The sequence below is a fragment of the Ammospiza caudacuta genome, chromosome 37 (genome assembly GCF_027887145.1).
Source record: "Ammospiza caudacuta isolate bAmmCau1 chromosome 37, bAmmCau1.pri, whole genome shotgun sequence".
NCBI classification, from domain to species: Eukaryota; Metazoa; Chordata; class Aves; order Passeriformes; family Passerellidae; genus Ammospiza; species Ammospiza caudacuta.
In genome coordinates this window covers 931,101-950,497 of record NC_080629.1, presented here as the reverse complement: position 1 = coordinate 950,497, position 19,397 = coordinate 931,101, and the positions used below count along the sequence as shown (strand labels likewise).

The 19,397-nt window shown below is 53.8% G+C and overlaps 2 protein-coding genes across 2 annotated transcripts in view; both read right to left on the bottom strand.

Annotated features, from left to right (window-relative positions):
- Positions 1-900: 900 nt before the first annotated feature.
- ZNF668 (zinc finger protein 668) lies at positions 901-6,108 on the bottom strand. Its single transcript, XM_058823090.1, has 4 exons — positions 6,068-6,108; positions 3,911-4,805; positions 3,055-3,222; positions 901-1,436 (listed from the first exon to the last, which is right to left on the bottom strand). The coding sequence occupies exons 2-4, from the start codon at positions 4,470-4,472 to the stop codon at positions 904-906; spliced, it is 1,263 nt and encodes a 420-aa protein (XP_058679073.1). The 5' UTR covers positions 4,473-4,805; positions 6,068-6,108; the 3' UTR covers positions 901-903.
- A 1,301-nt stretch (positions 6,109-7,409) lies between these two features.
- Positions 7,410-19,397, bottom strand: part of LOC131570677 (serine protease 53-like) — a 22,131-nt gene continuing 10,143 nt past the window's right edge. The window contains exons 4-11 of the mRNA XM_058823049.1: positions 18,249-18,515; positions 16,760-17,034; positions 15,573-15,736; positions 14,295-14,526; positions 12,263-12,410; positions 10,707-11,062; positions 9,277-9,377; positions 7,410-8,219 (exon numbers count right to left, since the gene is read on the bottom strand). Coding sequence (XP_058679032.1) covers positions 7,410-8,219; positions 9,277-9,377; positions 10,707-11,062; positions 12,263-12,410; positions 14,295-14,526; positions 15,573-15,736; positions 16,760-17,034; positions 18,249-18,515 — 2,353 coding nt within the window. The remainder of the gene's footprint in view (positions 8,220-9,276; positions 9,378-10,706; positions 11,063-12,262; positions 12,411-14,294; positions 14,527-15,572; positions 15,737-16,759; positions 17,035-18,248; positions 18,516-19,397) is intronic.

Here is a 19,397-nt window from a genome sequence, read left to right as displayed (position 1 = left end):
CCCCGCCCACCCCGCGCTGGGGGCGGGGCCTACGCGGTGCCGGAGGGGGCGGGGCTGTGACGTCGTTGGTGCCGCCTTAGCCCCGCCCCCGAGGCGAAGCCCCGCCCACACACAGGACAAGAAAAGGGGCGGGGCCCCGACGCCATCTTGGATCCGGCAGCCATGTTGCTTCCAGCAGCCATGTTGGATTCGGCGGCCATGTTGCTGGCAGCCATGTTGGCGTCGGCCATTTTGTTTTCCAACATGGCGGCCATATTTGTGTGGGCCATTTTGTTTTCCAGAACAGCGGCCATATTGGTGTCGGCCATATTGTTCCCCCCAACGGCAGCCATATTGGTGCCGACAGCCATATTGTTTCCTCCAATACCAACCGCATTTCCCCCAATGGCGGCCATATTGGTGGAGGCCATTTTGTTTCCCTCAACAGCCGCCATATTGCCAGCAGCCATATTGGTGCCGGCAGCCATCTTGTTTCCCCCAACGGCAGCCATATTACCACCTGCCATATTGTTTTTTCCAACGGCAGCCATATTGGTGTCAGCCATATTGGTGTCAGCCATATTGTTTACCCCAACGGCAGCCATATTGGTGCTGGCGGCCATATTACTCCCAACGGCAGCCATATTGCTCCCGCCAACACCCGCCATATTACTGTCGGCCATATTGCTCCCTCCAACGACAGCCATATTTGTGCCGGCAGCCATACTGCTCCCCCCAATGGCCGCCATATTGCCATCGGCCATATTGCTCCCCCCAACACCCGCCATATCACCGTCGGCCATATTGCTGCCCCCAATGGCAGCCATATTGGTGCCAGCCGTATCTTTTCCCCCAACCGCGGCCATATTTGTGCCGGCGGCCGTATTGCCGCCCCCAACAGCCACCACATTACCGTCGGCCATATTACCCCCCCCGAACGGCGGCCATGTTTGCGCCGGCGGCCGCGTTGCTCCCCGCACCGCCCGCCACGTTACCCTCGGCCATGTTGCCCCCCTCAGCCCCGCCCCCCTCCTCCCTGCCGTGCGTCCTCTCGTGCTTCCTGAGCGCCGAGACGCCCCCGAAGCCCTTCCCGCAGCGCCCGCAGGCGAACGGCCTCTCCCCGGAGTGCGTGCGGCGGTGCTTGCCCAGCGCCGCCCTCTCCCCGAAGCCCTTGCCGCAGTCGCCGCAGCGCCAGGGCCGCTCGGCCGAGTGCGTCAGGCGGTGCCGCTTGAGGTCCCACGAGGCCACGAAGGCCTTGCCGCAGTCGCCGCAGCGCCAGGGCCGCTCGCCGGTGTGCGTGCGCCGGTGCACGGCCAGGTCGGCCGGCTGCCGGAAGGCCTTGCCGCAGTCGCCGCAGCCGTACGGCTTCACGCCCTGGTGCGCCCGCTGGTGCCGCCGGAAGCTCGAGGGGTCGCCGAAGGTGCGGCCGCACTGCGGGCACAGGTACGGGCGCTCGCCTGGTGAAAGGGGGGTGTTTGTGGTGTGGGGGGGCTCCGGGGTAGAAATATCCCCAGAAACATCCCTCAGGTTCTTAAAAACATCCCCCAAAAAACTCCTAAAAACATCCCCCAAAATTCCTGAAAATACCCCCAAAAAATTCCTAAAAACGTCCCCCAGAATTCCTGAAAATACCCCCAAAAAATTCCTAAAAACATTCCCCAGAATTCCCCCCAAAAAATTTATATTAAAATATTACCAAAAAAAAAAAAAAAATTAAATAAAATATTAAAAAAAAAATCCCCAAAATATCCCGAAATATTTATGAAATTATCCCCCCAGAAGTTCCTAAAAACATTCCCCAAAGTTTCTAAAATTATCCCCAAAAATTTTATAAGGTACCCTCAAAATATTAAAAAAAAAAAAATTCCCCAAACATCCTAAAATATTCCTAGAAATAATCCCCAAGATTCCCAAGAATATCCCAAAAATATCCCCAGAAGTATCCCCAAAAGTATCCCCAAAATATCCACCAAAATATCCCAAAAAATATCCCAAAAATTCCTAAAAATACCCCAAAAAATATCCCCAAACATTCCTAAAAATAGCCTCCAAAATTTCTCTAAGTACGCCAAATAATTCCCAAAAAATATCCCCAAACATCCCAACAATTCCAAAATAACCCAAAAATTCCCCCCCAAAAAAAACGTCCCAAATATTCCCAGAACTTCAACACCTGGCGCTCCCAGAACTCACCTGTGCAGCCTCACCTGTGTGAGCATTCCCAAAAGAAAACCCCCAAAATATCTCCAAAAAATCCCCAAAAATTTCGTTTAAAAAATCATAACAATTTCCCAAAAATTCCCAAAAAATCCCCAAATATTTCGTTAAAAAAATCATAACAATTTCTCAAAAATTCCCAAAAAATCCCCAAAAATTCCCAAAAAGTCCCCGAGTGTCACCTGCGGGCGCCTCACCTGTGCGGACCCTCTGGTGGCTCTGGTAGGAGGAGAGCTGGGTGAAGGCCCCAAAACACCTCAAAAACCCCCCAAAAAATCCCAGAAAATTCTGAAAATTCCCCTGTATGACCTCACCTGTGGGACTCACCTGAAGGACCTCACCTGTGGGAACAACGCCCAAAAATATCCCCAAAAAATCCCCAAAAAATCATTTAAAATGTCAATTAAAAAATCGTTAAAAATTCTCAAAAATTCCCAAAAAATCCCCAAAAAATCATTAAAAAAATCAATTAAAATCGTTAAAAATTCTCAAAAATTCCAAAAAAATCCCCAAAAAATCATTTAAAAAATCAATAAAAAAATCGTTTAAAATTCTCAAAAATCCCCAAAAAATCATTTAAAAAATCGATTAAAAATCGTTAAAAATTCTCAAAAATTCTCAAAAATCCCCAAAAAATCATTAAAAAAATCAATTAATATCATTAAAAATTCTCAAAAATTCCCAAAAAAATCCCCAAAAAATCACTAAAAAATCAATAAAAAAATCGTTAAAAATTCTCAAAAATTCCCAAAAAATCCCAAAAAAATCACTAAAAAATCAATAAAAAATCATTAAAAATTCCCAAAAATTCCCAAAAATCCCCAAAAACTCCCCGAGTGTCACCTGCGGGCGCCTCACCTGTGTGGACCCTCTGGTGGCTCTGGTAGGAGGAGAGCTGGGTGAAGGCCTTGCCGCAGGTGCGGCACGGGAAGGGCTTGGCGGCGGCGTGGATGCGCTGGTGGCACGACAGCGACGACGAGCGGCCGAAGCTCTTCCCGCACTCGGCGCACAGGTACGGGCGCTCACCTGCACGGACAGGTGTGTCACGGGCGTGTCACGGGCGTGTCACGGGCGGCTCAAGTGTGTCTCACCTGTCCCACGTGTGTCCCAGGGATCTCAGAACTATCCCAGGTACAGCCAGGTATATCCAGGTGTGTGTAACCCATCCCAGGTGTGCCCCAGGTGTGTGTAACCCATCCCAGGTGTGTGTAACCCATCCCAGGTGTACCCAGGTGTGCCCAGGTGTGTGTGACCTATCCCAGGTGTACCCAGGTGTGCCCAGGTGTGTGTGACCTATCCCAGGTGTATCTCAGGTGTACCCCAGCCATACCCAGGTGTGCCCAGGTGTGTCACTCACCCGTGTGCGCCCTCAGGTGGTTGCGCAGGTCCTTGCGCTCGGCGTAGGCCTTGGGGCAGGAGCCACAGGTGTGCCCAGGTGTGTTTTTACCCCCCTAGGTGTATCCCAGGTGTACCCCAGGTGTGCCCAGGTGTGTCACTCACCTGTATGTGCCCTCAGGTGGTTGCGCAGGTCCTTGCGCTCGGCGTAGGCCTTGGGGCAGGAGCCGCAGGTGTGCCCAGGTGTGCCCAGGTGTGTGTGACCTATCCCAGGTGTACCCAGGAATGTGTAACCCATCCCAGGTGTATCCAGGTGTATCCCAGGTGTATCCCAGGTGTACCCCAGGTGTGCCCAGCCGTACCCAGGTGTGTCACTCACCCGTGTGCGCCCTCAGGTGGTTGCGCAGGTCCTTGCGCTCGGCGTAGGCCTTGGGGCAGGAGCCGCAGGTGTGCGGCCGCAGCCCCGCGTGGCCCCGCAGGTGCTTGCGGAACACGGAGGGGTCGGCGAAGGCCTTGGGGCACTGCGGGCAGGTGAGCGGCCGCTCCCCGGTGTGCGAGCGCAGGTGCACGGCCAGCCGGGCGGGGGAGGGGAACGCGCGCGGGCAGCCGGGGCAGGGGAAGGGCGGGGCCGCCCGGGGGGCGGGGCCGGGGGCGGCGCCGACGTCGCCGGGTGGGGCGGAGGCGCCGCCGGGTGAGTCGTGGGCGGGGCTTGGAGGGGCGGTGACGTCGTCAGGTGAGCTTTGGGCGGGGCTGGAGGCGGCGGTGACGTCACCAGGAGATTTGTGGGCGGGGTTTGAGGGGGTGCCGACGTCACCAGGTGAGCTGTGGGCGGGGCCGGAGGCGGTGGTGACGTCACCAGGTGAGCTGTGGGCGGGGTTGGAGGCGGCGGTGACGTCACCGGGTGCGCTGTGGGCGGGGCTGGAGGCGGCGGGTGACGTCATCGGGGGCGTCGTGGGAGCGGTCTGAGGAGGCGATGACGTCACCAGGTGGAGCGATGACGTCACAGGGCGCGGCCGGGCCAGACATGGCGGCGACTCCAGGTGAGCTCGGGGAGGGGGCGGAGCCTCCAGGGGTGGGCGGAGCCTCCAGGTGATCTTAGGGTGGAGTGGGCGGAGCCTCCAGGTACGTTAAATAAGTGGGCGGCGCTTCCAGGAGTGGGCGGAGCCTCAAAGTGACCTCGGGAGTGGGCGGAGCCTCGGGGCGAGTTCAACGAGGGGGCGGAGCCTCCGGGTGACGTCACGAAGGGGGCGGAGCCTCGCGGTGCATGATGGGAACTGCGGGGGGAGGGGAACCGGTGAGGGGGGAGGGGCCGCACCCGGGGTGGGGGAGGGGCAAAAAATTCCCAATTTTGGGAGGGAAATTTGGGAATTTTTGGGGGGAATTTTTTGTTGTTTTTTTTTTTTTTTTTTTTTTTTTTAATTTTTGGAGGAGTTTTTTGGGGGGGATTTGGGGTTTTTTTTTGAGGGGGTGGGGGAGGGGCCAGGGTCCCAAATTTTGGGGGAATTTTGGGAATTCCTTTAGGAATTTTTTGGGGAGGATTTTTTAGGAATTTTTGGGGAAATTTTTTTGGGGGCGTTTGGGGTTTTTTTTGAGGGGGTGGGGGAGGGGCCAGGGTCCCAAATTTTGGTGGAGATTTTGGGGGAATTTCGGGAGTTCTTGAGGGGTTTTTTAGGGGTGGGGGAAGGGCGGGGAATTCCCTTTCATCCCGAATTTTTTGGGGGGAATTTTTGTGGTTTTTTTTTTTTTTTTCTTTTTTTTTTTCTTGGTTTTTTTTTGGGGGGGGCGTGGGGGGGAGGGGGCCACGATCCCAAAATTTTGGGTGGAATTTTCTAGGGCGGGGGGAACGGGCGGGAAATTCCCTTTTTTTTTTTTTTTTTCCCCCCCCGAATTTTTGGGGGGAAATATTTCGCGTTATTTTTTTTGCTTTATTTTTTTAATTTTTTGGTTGTTTTTTTTTTTTTTTTTTTTTTTTTTTCTCGGGGGGTGGGGGCCGGGGAATTCCCAAAATATTTTTTTTTGGGGGGGGGGGGGGTAAAATTTTCTCAGTTCCGGGTTGGCGAGGGGGATGAAATTTTCCCATTTTGTTCCCCGTTTTTTTTCCCGTTTTTTCCCCCTTTTTTTTCCCGTTCATTTTTTTCCCCTTTTTTCCCTTTTTTCCCCGTTTTTCCCCGTTTTTTACCCGTTTTTTTCCCCGTTTTTTCCCCCTTTTTTTTCCCGTTCATTTTTTTTCCCGTTTTTTCCCTTTTTTCCCCGTTTTTTCCCCCTTTTTTTTCCCGTTCATTTTTTTTCCCGTTTTTTCCCTTTTTTCCCCGTTTTTTCCCAGTTTTTTCCCCGTTTTTTCCCCGATTTTTCCCCGTTTTTTCCCCGTTTTTTCCCCGTTTTTTGCCCTTTTTTTTCCCGTTCATTTTTTCCCCGTTTTTTCCCCAATTTTTTTGGGGGGCGCTGGGGGCGGGGCCCGGGGGTGGGGGCGGGGCCCGGGGCCCCCCCGGGTTCGTTTTGGGGGTCCCGGGGTGGGGGAGGGGCCCCCGATCCTCACCTGGGAGCGGCGGCGGCGCCAGGACCGGGCTGGGGGCGGGGCTTCCGGGGGGGCGGGGCTTCCGGGGAGGGACCGCCGCTGATTGGCTGAGCCGGAACCCGGGGGAGGCGCTGATTGGCTGCGTCAACGCGGGGCTGAGGGCGGGGCTTCCGGGAAGCGCTCGGTCCTGATTGGCCGAGTCAGGACCAGAGGGAGGCGCTGATTGGCTGCGGAGGGGAAAAGGGGGCGTGTCCGAGGCGCTTCCGGGTTCGGAGCGCCACAAAAGGGGGGGGGGGGGGGGGGGGGAGGGGATTTGGGGGAATCTCGGGGCTTTTTGTTTTATTTTTATTTTTATTTTTATTTTTATTTTTATTTTTATTTTTATTTTTGGGGAATCTTTGCAGCGTTTCGCGGGGAGATTTGGGGTTTTCATTTCGGTTTTGGAACGTTTGGGGTTTATTTTATTTTTGTTTTTTTTTTTTTCTTCGGGAGATTTCGGCGTTTTTTTGGGGGCCGTTTTTGGTGTGTTTGGGGGATTTGGATTTTTTTTTGGCTTTTTATTTTTTGGGGGGGAAATTTTGGAATCTTTGGGGGATTTTGGGGCGGTTTTGGTGCGTTTTGGGTTTTTTTTTTATTTATTTTTGGGGCATTCTGGGTATTTTTAAGCGAGATTTTGGTGTTTTCTGGGGGATTTGACTTTTTTGGGGCGGAGTTTGGATGTTCTTCGGGAGATTTGGGGGTTTTGAGGGGAGAATTTCGGTTCTTGGCGCATTTTGCATTTTTTGGGGTGAGTTTTTTCGGTTTTCTGGGAGGATTTTTAATTTTTGAGGAAGTCTGGGCGTTTTTAGGTGGATTTTAGATTTTTTCAGCCCCTCCCAAGGATTAAATTTGGGCTTTTTCGGTTGTCGGGGGTAGGAGAACCCCAAAATGCCATTTTTTGGGCAGATTCACCCCAGATGTTTTAGGGGGACCCCCCCCCCAAAAATAAAACCCAAACCCGAGTCGGGGGTCTCTGCAGATCCACCACCATTTTATTGCCCAAAAAACCCCAAAATCCCCCCCCAAAAACCCCAAAATCCCCCCTCAAAAACCCCAAAATCCCCCCCCAAAAACCCCAAAATCCCCCCCCAAAAAACCCCAAAATCCCCCCCAAAAACCCCAAAATCCCCCCCAAAAAAAACCCCCCAAAAATGCCAAAAAAACCCAAAAATCCCCCCCCAAAAAATCCCAAAATCCCCCCCTGAAAAACCCCAAAATCCCCCCCAAAAAAACCCAAAATCTCCCCCCAAAAAAAGCCCAAAAAACCCCAAAATTCCCCCCCAAAAGCCCCAAAATTGCCCCCCAAAAACCCCAAATTTATTTTTTAGGGGTTCTCCCCCCCAATTTCGGGGTCTCCGGGGGGTTCGGGCTCAGCCCAGGCCTCGGGGTCGCCCCAATTTTCGGGGGGGTTCCCCAAATTTTCGGGGTCTTCTGAGGGTCTGGGGCTCCCCGAATTTTCGGGGTTTCTTGTGGCTCTGGGGGTCCCCGAATTTCCAGGAGTCCCCGAATTTTCTGGGTTTCTTGGGGTCCCCAAAATTTCGGGGTTTTTTGGGTTTCTTGGGGTCCCCAAATCCTCGGGGTTCCCCAAAATTTCGGGGTCTTCTGGGGGTCTGGGGGTCCCCGAATTTCCGGGAGTCCCCGAGTTTTCTGGGTTTCTTGGGGTCCCCAAAATTTCGGGGTTTTCTGGGGGTCTGGGGCTCCCCAAATCCCCGGGGTCCGGTGACGTCACGGGGGTCCCCAAATCCCCGGGGGTCCCCAAATTTTCGGGGTCCGGTGACGTCACGGGGGTCCCCAAATCCCCGGGGGTCCCCAAATCTCCGGAGCTCCCGGACGCGTTCGGGCGCCCCCAAACGCCCCCAAATTCGGGATTTCCCCCAAATTCGGGATTTCCCCCCGTTTCGGGGTCCCCCTCGGTTTCGGGGTCCCCCTCGCGCTCCTCGCGCTCCTCGTCCCGGGGGTCCGGGGGGGCCTCGGCGAACAGGACCCCCCCCCGCGCCACCCCCGCGATCCAGCGCTCCTGGGGGGGCACCCGCGTGAACCGGGGGGGGCCCCGCCCCTGGCCGGGGGCGGCCACGCCCAGCAGGAACCAGAGCCCCCGCTCCTCGCAGGCCAGCGGGGACCCCAAAAACTCCTCCTGCGGTGGGGGAGACCCCCCCAAAACAAAAAATCCGGTTATTTTGGGTCGGAAATGGTAAAAAGAAATTAAAAAATCAACCCCAGACACCCCAAAAACTGCTATGAAACGCCCCCAAAAATTGCCCTAAAAATGGCCCCAAAATACCCCAAAATCAACCCGCAAAATCCCCCCAAAATGGTCCCAAAACCCCCTAAAATTTGCCCCAAAATAGCCCCAAAAATGGACCCAAAATACCCTATAATCAACCCCAAACTGGCCCCAAAATTCCCCAAAAATATCCCCAAAATCACCCCAATAACGGCCCCAAAACCACCCTGAAACACCCCAAAAATTGCTACAAAATCCCCCCAAAATCAGCCCCCAAAACCCACCGTGAAATATCCACAAAACTGCCCCAAAATCAACCCCAAAATAGCCCAAAAACCCCCCAAAGTTACCCCCAAAACTGGCTCCAAAATACCCCAAAACCGGCCCAAAACTCGCCCCAAAACAGCTGAAAAACGGCCCCAGAGTAGCCCCAAAACCGCCCCGAAATACCCCAAAAACCACCCCAAAATCAACCCCAGTGTAACCCAAAAATCCCAAAATCAACCCCAAAAATGGCCCCAAAATCAACCCCAAAAATGCCCCCAAAATCAACCCCCAAATAACCCAAAAACCGCCCCAAAAACGGCCCAAAAATTCCCCCTAAGATCGCCCCAAAACCCCCAATTTTTTCCCCCAAAATCCCTCAATTTTCCCACAAAACTCCCCCAAATTTCCCTCAGTTTTTCCCCAAATCTCCCCCCAAAATCCTCCATTTCCCCCCCACCCGCCCAAATTTTACCCGAAATTTTCCCAAATTCCCCCCCAAAATTTTTTTTCCCCCAAAACCCTCCCAAACAAATCCCCAAAACTTCCCCGAAAAACCCCCCAAAAAATCCCCTCAAAACCGCCCAAAATGCCCCAAACTCTCCCCAGTTTCTCCCGGTTTCACCCCAAGTTTTCCCGAGTTCCCGATTTTCCCGAACCCCGCGCTTTTGGCCCCAAACCCGCGGCTTTGCCCAGGTGCCACCTGCGCCCCGCGGGTGCCGTTGGTGCAGAGCAGCTCGGGGCTCCCGGGGCAGCGCTCGGGAATCACCTGGGCCGGGCGGGGCCGGGCGGGGTCCCGGGGGTCTGCGGGGGCCGAAAGGTGAGCCGGGGGTGCCCAGGTGTGCCCAGGTGTGCCCAGGTACCCCCCCAGGTGTGCCCCAGGTGTGCCAAATGGTGAGCCGGGGGTGCCCAGGTGTGCCCAGGCGTGCCCAGGTACCCCCCAGGTGTGCCCCAGGTGTGCCCAGGTACCCCCCAGGTGTGCCAAATAGTGAGCCAGGTATGCCCAGGTGTGCCCAGGTACCCCCCAGGTGTGCCCCAGGTGTGCCAAATAGTGAGCCAGGTGTGCCCAGGTGTGCCCAGGTGTGCCAAATAGTGAGCCAGGTGTGCCCAGGTGTGCCCAGGTGTGCCCAGGTACCCCCCAGGTGTGCCCCAGGTGTGCCAAATGGTGAGCCGGGGGTGCCCAGGTGTGCCCAGGCGTGCCCAGGTACCCCCCAGGTGTGCCCAGGTGTGCCCAGGTACCCCCCAGGTGTGCCCAGGTGTGCCAAATGGTGAGCCAGGTGTGCCCAGGTGTGCCCAGGTACCCCCCAGGTGTGCCCAGGTGTGCCCAGGTACCCCCCAGGTGTGCCAAATAGTGAGCCAGATGTGCCCAGGTGTGCCCAGGTGTGCCCAGGTGTGCCCAGGTACCCCCCAGGTGTGCCAAATGGTGAGCCAGTAGTGCCCAGGTGTATCCCAGCTGTGCCCAGGTGTGCCAAATAGTGAGCCGAGGGGTCAAATAGTGACCCAGGTGTGCCCAGGTACCCCCCAGCTGTGCCAAATAGTGAGCCAGAGGTGCCCAGGTACCCCCCCAGGTGTGCCAAATAGTGAGCCGGGGGGTCAAATAGTGAGCCAGGGGTGCCCAGGTACCCCCCAGCTGTGCCAAATAGCGAGCCAGTAGTGCCCAGGTGTATCCCAGGTGTGCCCAGGTGTGCCAAATAGTGAGCCAGGTGTGCCCAGGTACCCCCCAGGTGTGCCCAGGTGTGCCAGACAGTGAGCCAGGTGTGCCCAGGTGTGCCAAATAGTGATCCAATGGGTCAAATAGTGAACCACGGGTGCCCAGGTTCCCCCCCAGGTGTGCCCAGGTGTGCCAAAGAGTGAGCCAGTAGTGCCCAGGTGTATCCCAGGTGTGCCCAGGTGTGCCAAAGAGTGAACCAGTAGTGCCCAGGTACCCCCCAGGTGTGCCCAGGTGTGCCAAAGAGTGAGCCAGTAGTGCCCAGGTGTATCCCAGGTGTGCCCAGGTGTGCCAAAGAGTGAACCAGTAGTGCCCAGGTACCCCCCAGGTGTGCCCAGGTGTGCCAGACAGTGAGCCAGGTGTGCCCAGGTACCCCCCAGGTGCGCCCACCGTGGGCGTGTCCCACGGCAGCCCCGCCCCCTCACCTGGCATCAGCGCCCAGCAGGTGCCCCGGTAGGCGGTGGGCGTGGCCAGGGGCAGGGTGGGCGTGGCCAGGTGCGCCCGGTAGGGGGCGCAGAGAGGGCGCAGCCGCGGCCCCCAGGTGGGCGGGGGGCGGAGCTCCAGCAGCGCCAGGTCCGGCCCCGCCCCCTCAGGCCCCGCCCCCGCGAACGCCCCGTGCAGGTGGAGGCGGGACCCGCGGGGGGCGGGGCTTGCCGGGGAGGGGGCGGGGCTTGAGGGGAAAGGGGCGGGGCCGTAATAGGAGCTGTTAGAATGGGAAGGGGCGGGGCCTCCAAGCTCCGCCCCCCAGAGCTCCGCCTCCCAGGCCTCGGGGTCCTGAGCCCTGCGGAGAAATTTGGGGGAAATTCGGGGGGATTTGGGTTAATCGCCATTAATTACCGATAACAGACTTAATTAACGCCAATTAACGGAAGGTACTCACCCGATCGAGCACCCGGAAGTGAACTTTGGGTCAATTTGGGTCAATTTGGGTCAATTTGGCGCAAATTTTGAGGGATCTCGTGTTAATTTCAGTTTAAGCCCCATTAATAAGTACGAATAAATATTAATTAGCACTAATTAATTATTGAGTCACCTGAAGGAAATTTACCTGAAGGGTAAATTTTGGGTTAATTACGGTTAATTCCATGCAATTTTTTTAAAGTTTCGGATTAATATCGAGTTAATTCCCATTAATAAAAAACTAATAAATGCTAATTACCACTAATTAATGAGTAATTAACTAATGACTCACCCGAGGAAGCGACCGCAGATGAATTTTGGGTTAATTTTGGGTTATTTTGATGCAAATTTTTTGAAATTTTGGGTTAATATCAAGTTAGTTCCCATTAACAGATACTAATAACTATTAATTAACACTATTTAATAATTAATTACTGGCTCACCAGAGGAAGGGTCTGGTGATGAATTTTGGGTTAATTTGGGTTAATTTGATGCAATTTAAAAAAAAAATTCGGGTTAATGTCAGGTTAATTCCCACAAATAAGTACTAATAAATACTAATAACTATTAATTAACACTAATTAATGGCTCATTAATTGCAGACTCACCCGATGAAGCGTCTGGAGATGAATTTTGGGTTAATTTGGGTTAATCTGATGCAATTTTTTTTTTAAATTTCGGGATAATATCAGGTTAATCCCCACTTATAAAATACTAATAACTATTAATTAACACTAATTAGTGGCTAATTAATTGCAGACTCACCCGATGAAGCGTCTGGAGATGAATTTTGGGTTAATTTGCGTTAATCTGATGCAATTTTTTTTAAATTTCGGGATAATATCAGGTTAATCCCTATTTGCAAAATACTAATAAATATTAATTAACGCTAATTAGCACCAATTACTCACCTGATTAAGCACCTAGAAGCGAATCTTGGGTTAATTTGGGTGAATTTGAGGCAATTTCATGCAATTTTTTCGGGATTTCAGGGCAGCGCGAGGTTAATCCCCATAAATAAGTGCTAATAAACGCTAATAGCTATTAATGAACGCTAATTAACGATCAATTAGCGACTCACCCGAGGAAGCAGGAGGCGGCGGTCAGCACCCATCCCCCGCCCAGCAGGGCCCCCCCGCAGCGCCGCCCCTCCCCCCGCAGGGACACGCCCCAGGGCCAGCGCGGGGGAGGGGGGAGGGGCAGGGCGGGGCCGCCCATCGTGCCACACCCTGAGGGGGAGGGGCCAGAGTCAGGGGGCGGGGTCAGAATGAGGGGGCGGGGTCAGAAATGGAGGGGCGGGGCCATAAAGGGGGAGGGGCCAGAAATCAGGGGGAGGGTCAGAATGAGGGGGCGTGGTCATAAACGGGGGGCGGAGTCATAAAGGGGAAGGGGCCAGAAAACAGGGGGCGGGGTCAGAATGAGGGGGCGTGGTCATAAACGGGGGGCGGAGTCATAAAGGGGGAGGGGCCAGAAATCAGGGGGAGGGGTCAGAATGAGGGGGCGTGGTCATAAACGGGGGGCGGAGTCATAAAGGGGGAGGGGCCAGCAATCAGGGGGCGGGGTCAGAATGAGGGGGCGTGGTCAGAAACGGAGGGGCGGAGTCATAAAGGGGAGTGCAGAAATCGGGGGGAGGGGTCAGAATGAGGGGGCGGGGCCAATGCGGAGGGGCGGGGTCAGAATGGAGGCGGGGTCAGAAATGGGGGCGTGGTCAAGGGGAGGGGGCGGGTTTGGGGCGTGGTCAGAACGAAGGGGCGGGGTCGGGGGAGGGGCTTGGGCTCGGGGAATTTGGGGGGAAATTTTGGGGATTTTTGGGGATTTTTGGTGATTTTTGGGAGGGGGTTGGGGCAGCATTTTGGGGCGGTTTTGAGCGGGTTTTATGAAATTTTTGGGGGGAATTTTTTGGGATTTTTAAAGGATTTTTTTGGGGGGATATTTGGGGGATATTTGGGGAAATTTTTGGGGATTTTAGGGAGGGGTTTGGGGCAAGATTTTGGGGCAGTTTTAAGAGGATTTTATGGGATTTTTTCGGGATTTTTTCAGGATTTTTATGGGATTTTTCCGGGATTTTTGGGGGGATTTTTTAGGGTCTTTTTGGGGGATTTTTTAGAGGATTTTTGAGGGCATTTTTGGGGAATTTTAAAGCGATTTCTTGGGGAATTTTTAAGAGATTTTTTGCAGGATTTTTGGGGAATTTTAGGAGGGTTTGGGGCAGGATTTTGGGGCGGTTTTGAGAGGATTTTATGGGATTTTAATGGGATTTTTGGGGGGATTTTTTGGGGATTTTTGTGGGATTTTTTTTTGCAACTTTTAAGGGATTTTGGGGGGATTTTTTAGAGCATTTTGGGGGGGACTTTTTGGGGAATTTTTAAGGGACTTTTTAGGGTATTTTTGGGGAAGTTTTTAAGGGATTTAATTGGGACTTTTAGGGGAATTTTTAAGGGGATTTTTGGGGGGATTTTTTTCGGTGATTTTTTTGGGGATTTTTGAGGCGATTTTTAAGGGATGTTTTGTGGGATTTTTGGGTAATTTCAGGAGGGGTTTGGGGCAGCATTTTGGGGCGGTTTTGAGGGATTTTTGTGGAAATTTGGTGGGATTTCTAAGGCATTGGTTTTTTTTTTTTTTTTGGGGGGGGGCCATTTTTGGGACTTTTGGCGGAATTTTGGGGGGATTTGTTGGGGGGATTTTGGGGAGGGGTTCGGGGCAGGATTTGGGGCCATTTTGGGGCAGGATTTCAATGGGGATTTGTTGGATTTCAATGGGATTTGTTGGGGGGGTTTTGGGGAGGGGGTTCGGGGCAGGATTTGGGGCCATTTTGGGGCAGGATTTCAATGGGATTTTTGGGGGCACTCGGGGGTTTTGGGGAGGGGGCTCGGGGCAGGGTTTGGGGCCATTTTGGGGCAGGATTTCAATGGGATTTTTGGGGGCACTCGGGGATTTTGGGGAGGGGGCTCGGGGCAGGGTTTGGGGCCATTTTGGGGCAGGATTTCAATGGGATTTTTGGGGGCACTCGGGGATTTTGGGGAGGGGGTTCAGGGCAGGATTTGGGGCCATTTTGGGGCAGGATTTCAATGGGATTTTTGGGGGCACTCGGGGGTTTTGGGGAGGGGTCTCACCGTAGCAGATGCCGAGCTCGGCCGCGGGGTCCGGGGGGGGTCCCGGGGGGGCCCCGAGGAAGGCGCTGGGGGGGAGGCGCCGCTGCAGCCACCGCGAGTGGGACCCCCCCAGCGCCGTGGCCAGCGCGGGGCCGTTGGGGCGGGCGCAGCCCAGGGCGAAGCTCAGCACCCCGAACTGCACCCAGCGCCCCCCCGGGAACCCCCCGCACGTCACCGCGCCCCCCGAGTCCGCCTGGCGGGGAAAAAATCAAAAATAATGCAAAAAACCGCGCGGAAATAGCACGAAAAACAAGGAAAACGGCCCCAAAAAACCGTGTGGAAATAGCACGAAAAACAAGGGAAACGGCCCCAGAAAACCGCGTGGAAACAGCACAAAAACCAAGGAAACAGCCCCAGAAAACCGCGTGGAAATAGCAGAGAATGTCCCAAAATATCCCCCAAAAAAAACCCCAAAAATCCCAAGAAAACATCCCCAAATAATCCTGAAAAATGTCCCAAAAAAAAAACCGAGAAAATATCCCCAAAAAGCCCAGAGAAACGTCCCAAAAATCCCCCAAAAAATCCCCAAAAAATCCCCAAAAAATCCCAAAAAAAATCCCAAAAAAAATCCCCAAAAAATCCCCAAAAAATCCTCAAAAAAATCCCAAAAAATCCCCAAAAAATCCCCCAAAAATCCCAAAAAAATCCCCAAAAAAAAACCCCCAAAAAATCCCCCAAAAAATCCCCAAAAAACCCCAAAAAATCCCCAAAAAACTCCCCAAAAAATCCCCAAAAAATCTCAAAAGTTCCCCCAAAAAATCCTCAAAAATTCCAAAAAATCCCCAAAAAATCCCCAAAAAAATCCCCAAAAAATCCCCCAAAAAACCCCAAAAAATCCCCAAAAAACTCCCCAAAAAATCCCCAAAAAATCTCAAAAGTTCCCCCAAAAAATCCTCAAAAATTCCAAAAAATCCCCAAAAAATCCCAAAAAAAATCCCCAAAAAATCCCCCAAAAATCCCAAAAAATCCCAAAAAAAATCCCCAAAAAATCCCAAAAAAATCCCAAAAAATCCCCCAAAAATCCCAAAAAATCCCCAAAAAAATCCCCAAAAAATCCCAAAAAATCCCAAAAAATCCCCAAAAAAATCCCCAAAAAATCCCAAAAAAAAATCCCAAAAAATCCCCAAAAAAATCCCCAAAAAATCCCAAAAAAATCCCCCAAAAAAACTCCCAAAAAATCCCAAAAAATCCCCCAAAAAATCTCCAAAAATCCCCCCGTTTGCCCCCTCCCCATTTTACCTGGCAGGCCCCGCGCCCCCCCCGCCCCCCCAGGCAGAGCATCCCGGGCCGCGCGGGCCGGGCGAGGTCGCGGCGCCGCAGCAGCGAATGGAGGCAGTTACAGGTGGGCGCCGAGAGCAGCGGCAGCGCCGCCTCCTGCAGCGGGGAGCCCGACGGCAGCGACACTGCGGGGCGAGAGCGGCCGTGAGACCCCTCCCCAAATCGGGAGAGACCCCTCCCCAAAATCCCGCTGAGAAACCACCAAAAATCCGCTGAGAAACGCTCAAAAATCGGGCTGAGAAACGTCCAAAAATGGGCTGAGAGAGCCCAAAAAAATCCCCAAATCCCTCCCCAAGTAGGGGTGAGACCCCTCCCCAAATTGGGAGAGACCCCTCCCCAAAATCCCGCTGGGAAACCCCCAAAAAACCCGGGGAGAAACGCTCAAAAATGGGCTGAGAAACGTCAAAAATCGGCTGAGAAACGCTCAAAAACCCGCTGAGAAACGTCCAAAAATGGGCTGAGAGAGCCCAAAAAAATCCCCAAATCCCTCCCCAAGTAGGGGTGAGACCCCTCCCCAAATCGGGAGAGACCCCTCCCCAAAATCCCGCTGGGAAACACCCAAAAAACCCGGGGAGAAACGCTCAAAAATCGGCTGAGAAACGTCCAAAAATTGGGGTTAAAGACTCCAAAGATCGGGGTAAGGAGGCTGAAATTGCGGTGAGACCCCTCCCCAAATTGGGAGAGACCCCTCCCCAAATTAACCGGGACCCCTCCCCAAAATCCCGCTGAGAAACCCCCAAAAAACCCGGGCAGAAACCCCCAAAAATCCGCTGAGAAACGTCAAAAATTTTTGGGCTGAATTTTGGGGTTTTTTGGAGTGAATTTTGGGGTGAATTTCAGGGATTTTTGGGGTGAATTTTGGGGTGAATTTCAGGGCTTTTTGGGCTGAATTTTTGTGTGAATTTCAGGATTTTTGGGGTGAATTTTGGGGTGAATTTCAGAGATTTTAGCCAATGGTCACTCACCATTCTCGGCGATGTGCCCCCAGCCGCTGAGCCAGCAGGGAACACTGGATAATTCTGCCATTTTTGGGGTGATTTTGGGGGTTTTTGGGCTGAATTTCGGGCTGATATTTGGGCTGATATTCAGGATTTTTTGGGCTGATTTTTGGGGTAAATTTCAAGGATTTTGGGGTTTTTTGGACTCACCATTTTCAGCGATGTGCCCCCAGCCGCTGAGCCAGCAGTGCCGGCCGAAGGGCGGCCGCAGCGGGGGGAGGGGCAGGCACACGGGGCCCACGCGGGGTCCGAGCGCGGCCGGAGGCCGGAGCCGCACCAGGGCCAGGTCGTGACCCCCCCGGACGCCCCGGAAGCGCTCGTGGACAACGAGCTCGGACACGGCCAGCTCCTGGCCATGGTCACTCCCGGGGTCACTCCCGGGGTCACTCCCGGGGTCATCGGAGCGGTCACTCGAGGGGGCGTCCCTGGGGAAATGCGGGCGGTCACTGCTGTGGTCACTGCTGCGGTCACTCCTGCGGTCACTGCTGTGGTCACTGCTGTGGTCACTGCTGTGGTCACTGCTGTGGTCACTCCTGTGGTCACTGCTGCGGTCACTCCTGTGGTCACTGCTGCGGTCACTGCTGTGGTCACTGCTGTGGTCACTCCTGCGGTCACTGCTGTGGTCACTGCTGTGGTCACTGCTGTGGTCACTCCTGCGGTCACTGCTGTGGTCACTGCTGTGGTCACTGCTGCGGTCACTGCTGTGGTCACTGCTGTGGTCACTCCTGCGGTCACTGCTGTGGTCACTGCTGTGGTCACTGCTGTGGTCACTGCTGTGGTCACTCCTGTGGTCACTGCTGTGGTCACTCCTGCGGTCACTCCTGCGGTCACTCCTGTGGTCACTGCTGTGGTCACTGCTGTGGTCACTGCTGTGGTCACTCCTGTGGTCACTGCTGTGGTCACTGCTGTGGTCACTGCTGTGGTCACTCCTGCGGTCACTGCTGTGGTCACTGCTGTGGTCACTCCTGTGGTCACTCCTGCGGTCACTGCTGCGGTCACTGCTGTGGTCACTCCTGTGGTCACTCCTGCGGTCACTGCTGTGGTCACTCCTGCGGTCACTGCTGTGGTCACTCCTGTGGTCACTCCTGCGGTCACTGCTGTGGTCACTCCTGCGGTCACTGCTGTGGTCACTCCTGTGGTCACTCCTGCGGTCACTGCTGTGGTCACTCCTGCGGTCACTGCTGCGGTCACTGCTGTGGTCACTGCTGCGGTCACTGCTGTGGTCACTCCTGCGGTCACTGCTGTGGTCACTGCTGTGGTCACTGCTGTGGTCACTGCTGTGGTCACTCCTGTGGTCACTGCTGTGGTCACTGCTGTGGTCACTGCTGTGGTCACTCCCCTCTGTCCAGCCCTGTGGTCACTCCTGTGGTCACTCCAGGACCCATTGGGGTGGTCACTCGGGTGGTCAGTGGAGCGGTCACTCCCGTGGTCACTCCGGGACCCATTGGAGCGGTCACTCCCGTGGTCAGTGCTATGGTCACTCTCATGTCCAGCCCTGTGGTCACTCCCGTGGTCACTCGGGTGCTCAGTGCTAGGGTCACTCCCGTGGTCACTCGGGTGCTCAGTGCTATGGTCACTCCCGTGGTCACTCGGGTGCTCAGTGCTAGGGTCACTCCCGTGGTCACTCTCGTGTCCACACCTGTGTCCATCGTGGTGGTCGCTCCGGGATCCGTTCAGGCGGTCACTCAGGTGGTCACTCCCGTGGTCACTCCCGTGGTCACTCCCGTGGTCACTCCTGTGGTCACTCCCGTGGTCACTCCCGCGGTCACTCAGGGTTCCATTGGAGTGGTCAGTGCTGTGGTCACTCCCGCGGTCACTCCCGTGGTCACTCCCGCGGTCACTCTGCAGCCGCAGCCGCCCCAGCACCGCTCGCCACTCGGACAGAGGGGCCCGGAGACCCCCGGGGCTGAGAGACCCAAAACCGCCCAAATTCACCCCAAAATCAACACAAAGGGATCCCGAATCCCCTAAATCACCAAAATTCACCCCAAAATTCACCCCAAAATTACCACAAAATCACCCCAAAATTATCAAAGAATTCACCCCAAAATTCACCCTAAAAGGATCCTAAATCATCCCTAAATCAGCCAAATTCACCCCAAAATTCACCCCAAAATTACCACAAAATCACCCCAAAATTATCAAAGAATTCACCCCAAAATTCACCCCAAAAGGATCCTAAATCACCCTAAATCAGCCAAATTCACCCCAAAATCGACACAAAGGGATCCTGAATCCCCTAAATCAGCCAAACTCACCCCAAAATTCACCATAAAATTACCACAAAATCACCCCAAAATTATCAAAGAATTCACCCCAAAATTATCAAAGAATTCACCCCAAAATTCACCCCAAAAGGATCCTAAATCACCCCTAAATCAGCCAAATTCACCCCAAAATTATCAAATAATTCACCCCAAAAGGATCCTAAATCACCCCTAAATCAGCCAAATTCACCCCAAAATTGACACAAAGGGATCCCGAATCCCCTAAATCAGCCAAACTCACCCCAAATTCACCCCAAAATCAACACAAAGGGATCCCGAATCCCCTAAATCAGCCAAACTCACCCCAAAATTCACCCCAAAAGGATCCTAAATCACCCTAAATCAGCCAAACTCACCCCAAAATTGACACAAAGGGATCCTAAATCACCCCTAAATCAGCCAAACTCACCCCAAAATTAGCACTAAGTCACCCTAAAATTACTCCAAAATCACCCCAGAATTATCACAGAATTATCACAAAGTTACCCCAAAATCGCCCCAAAGTTCACCCAAACTAATCA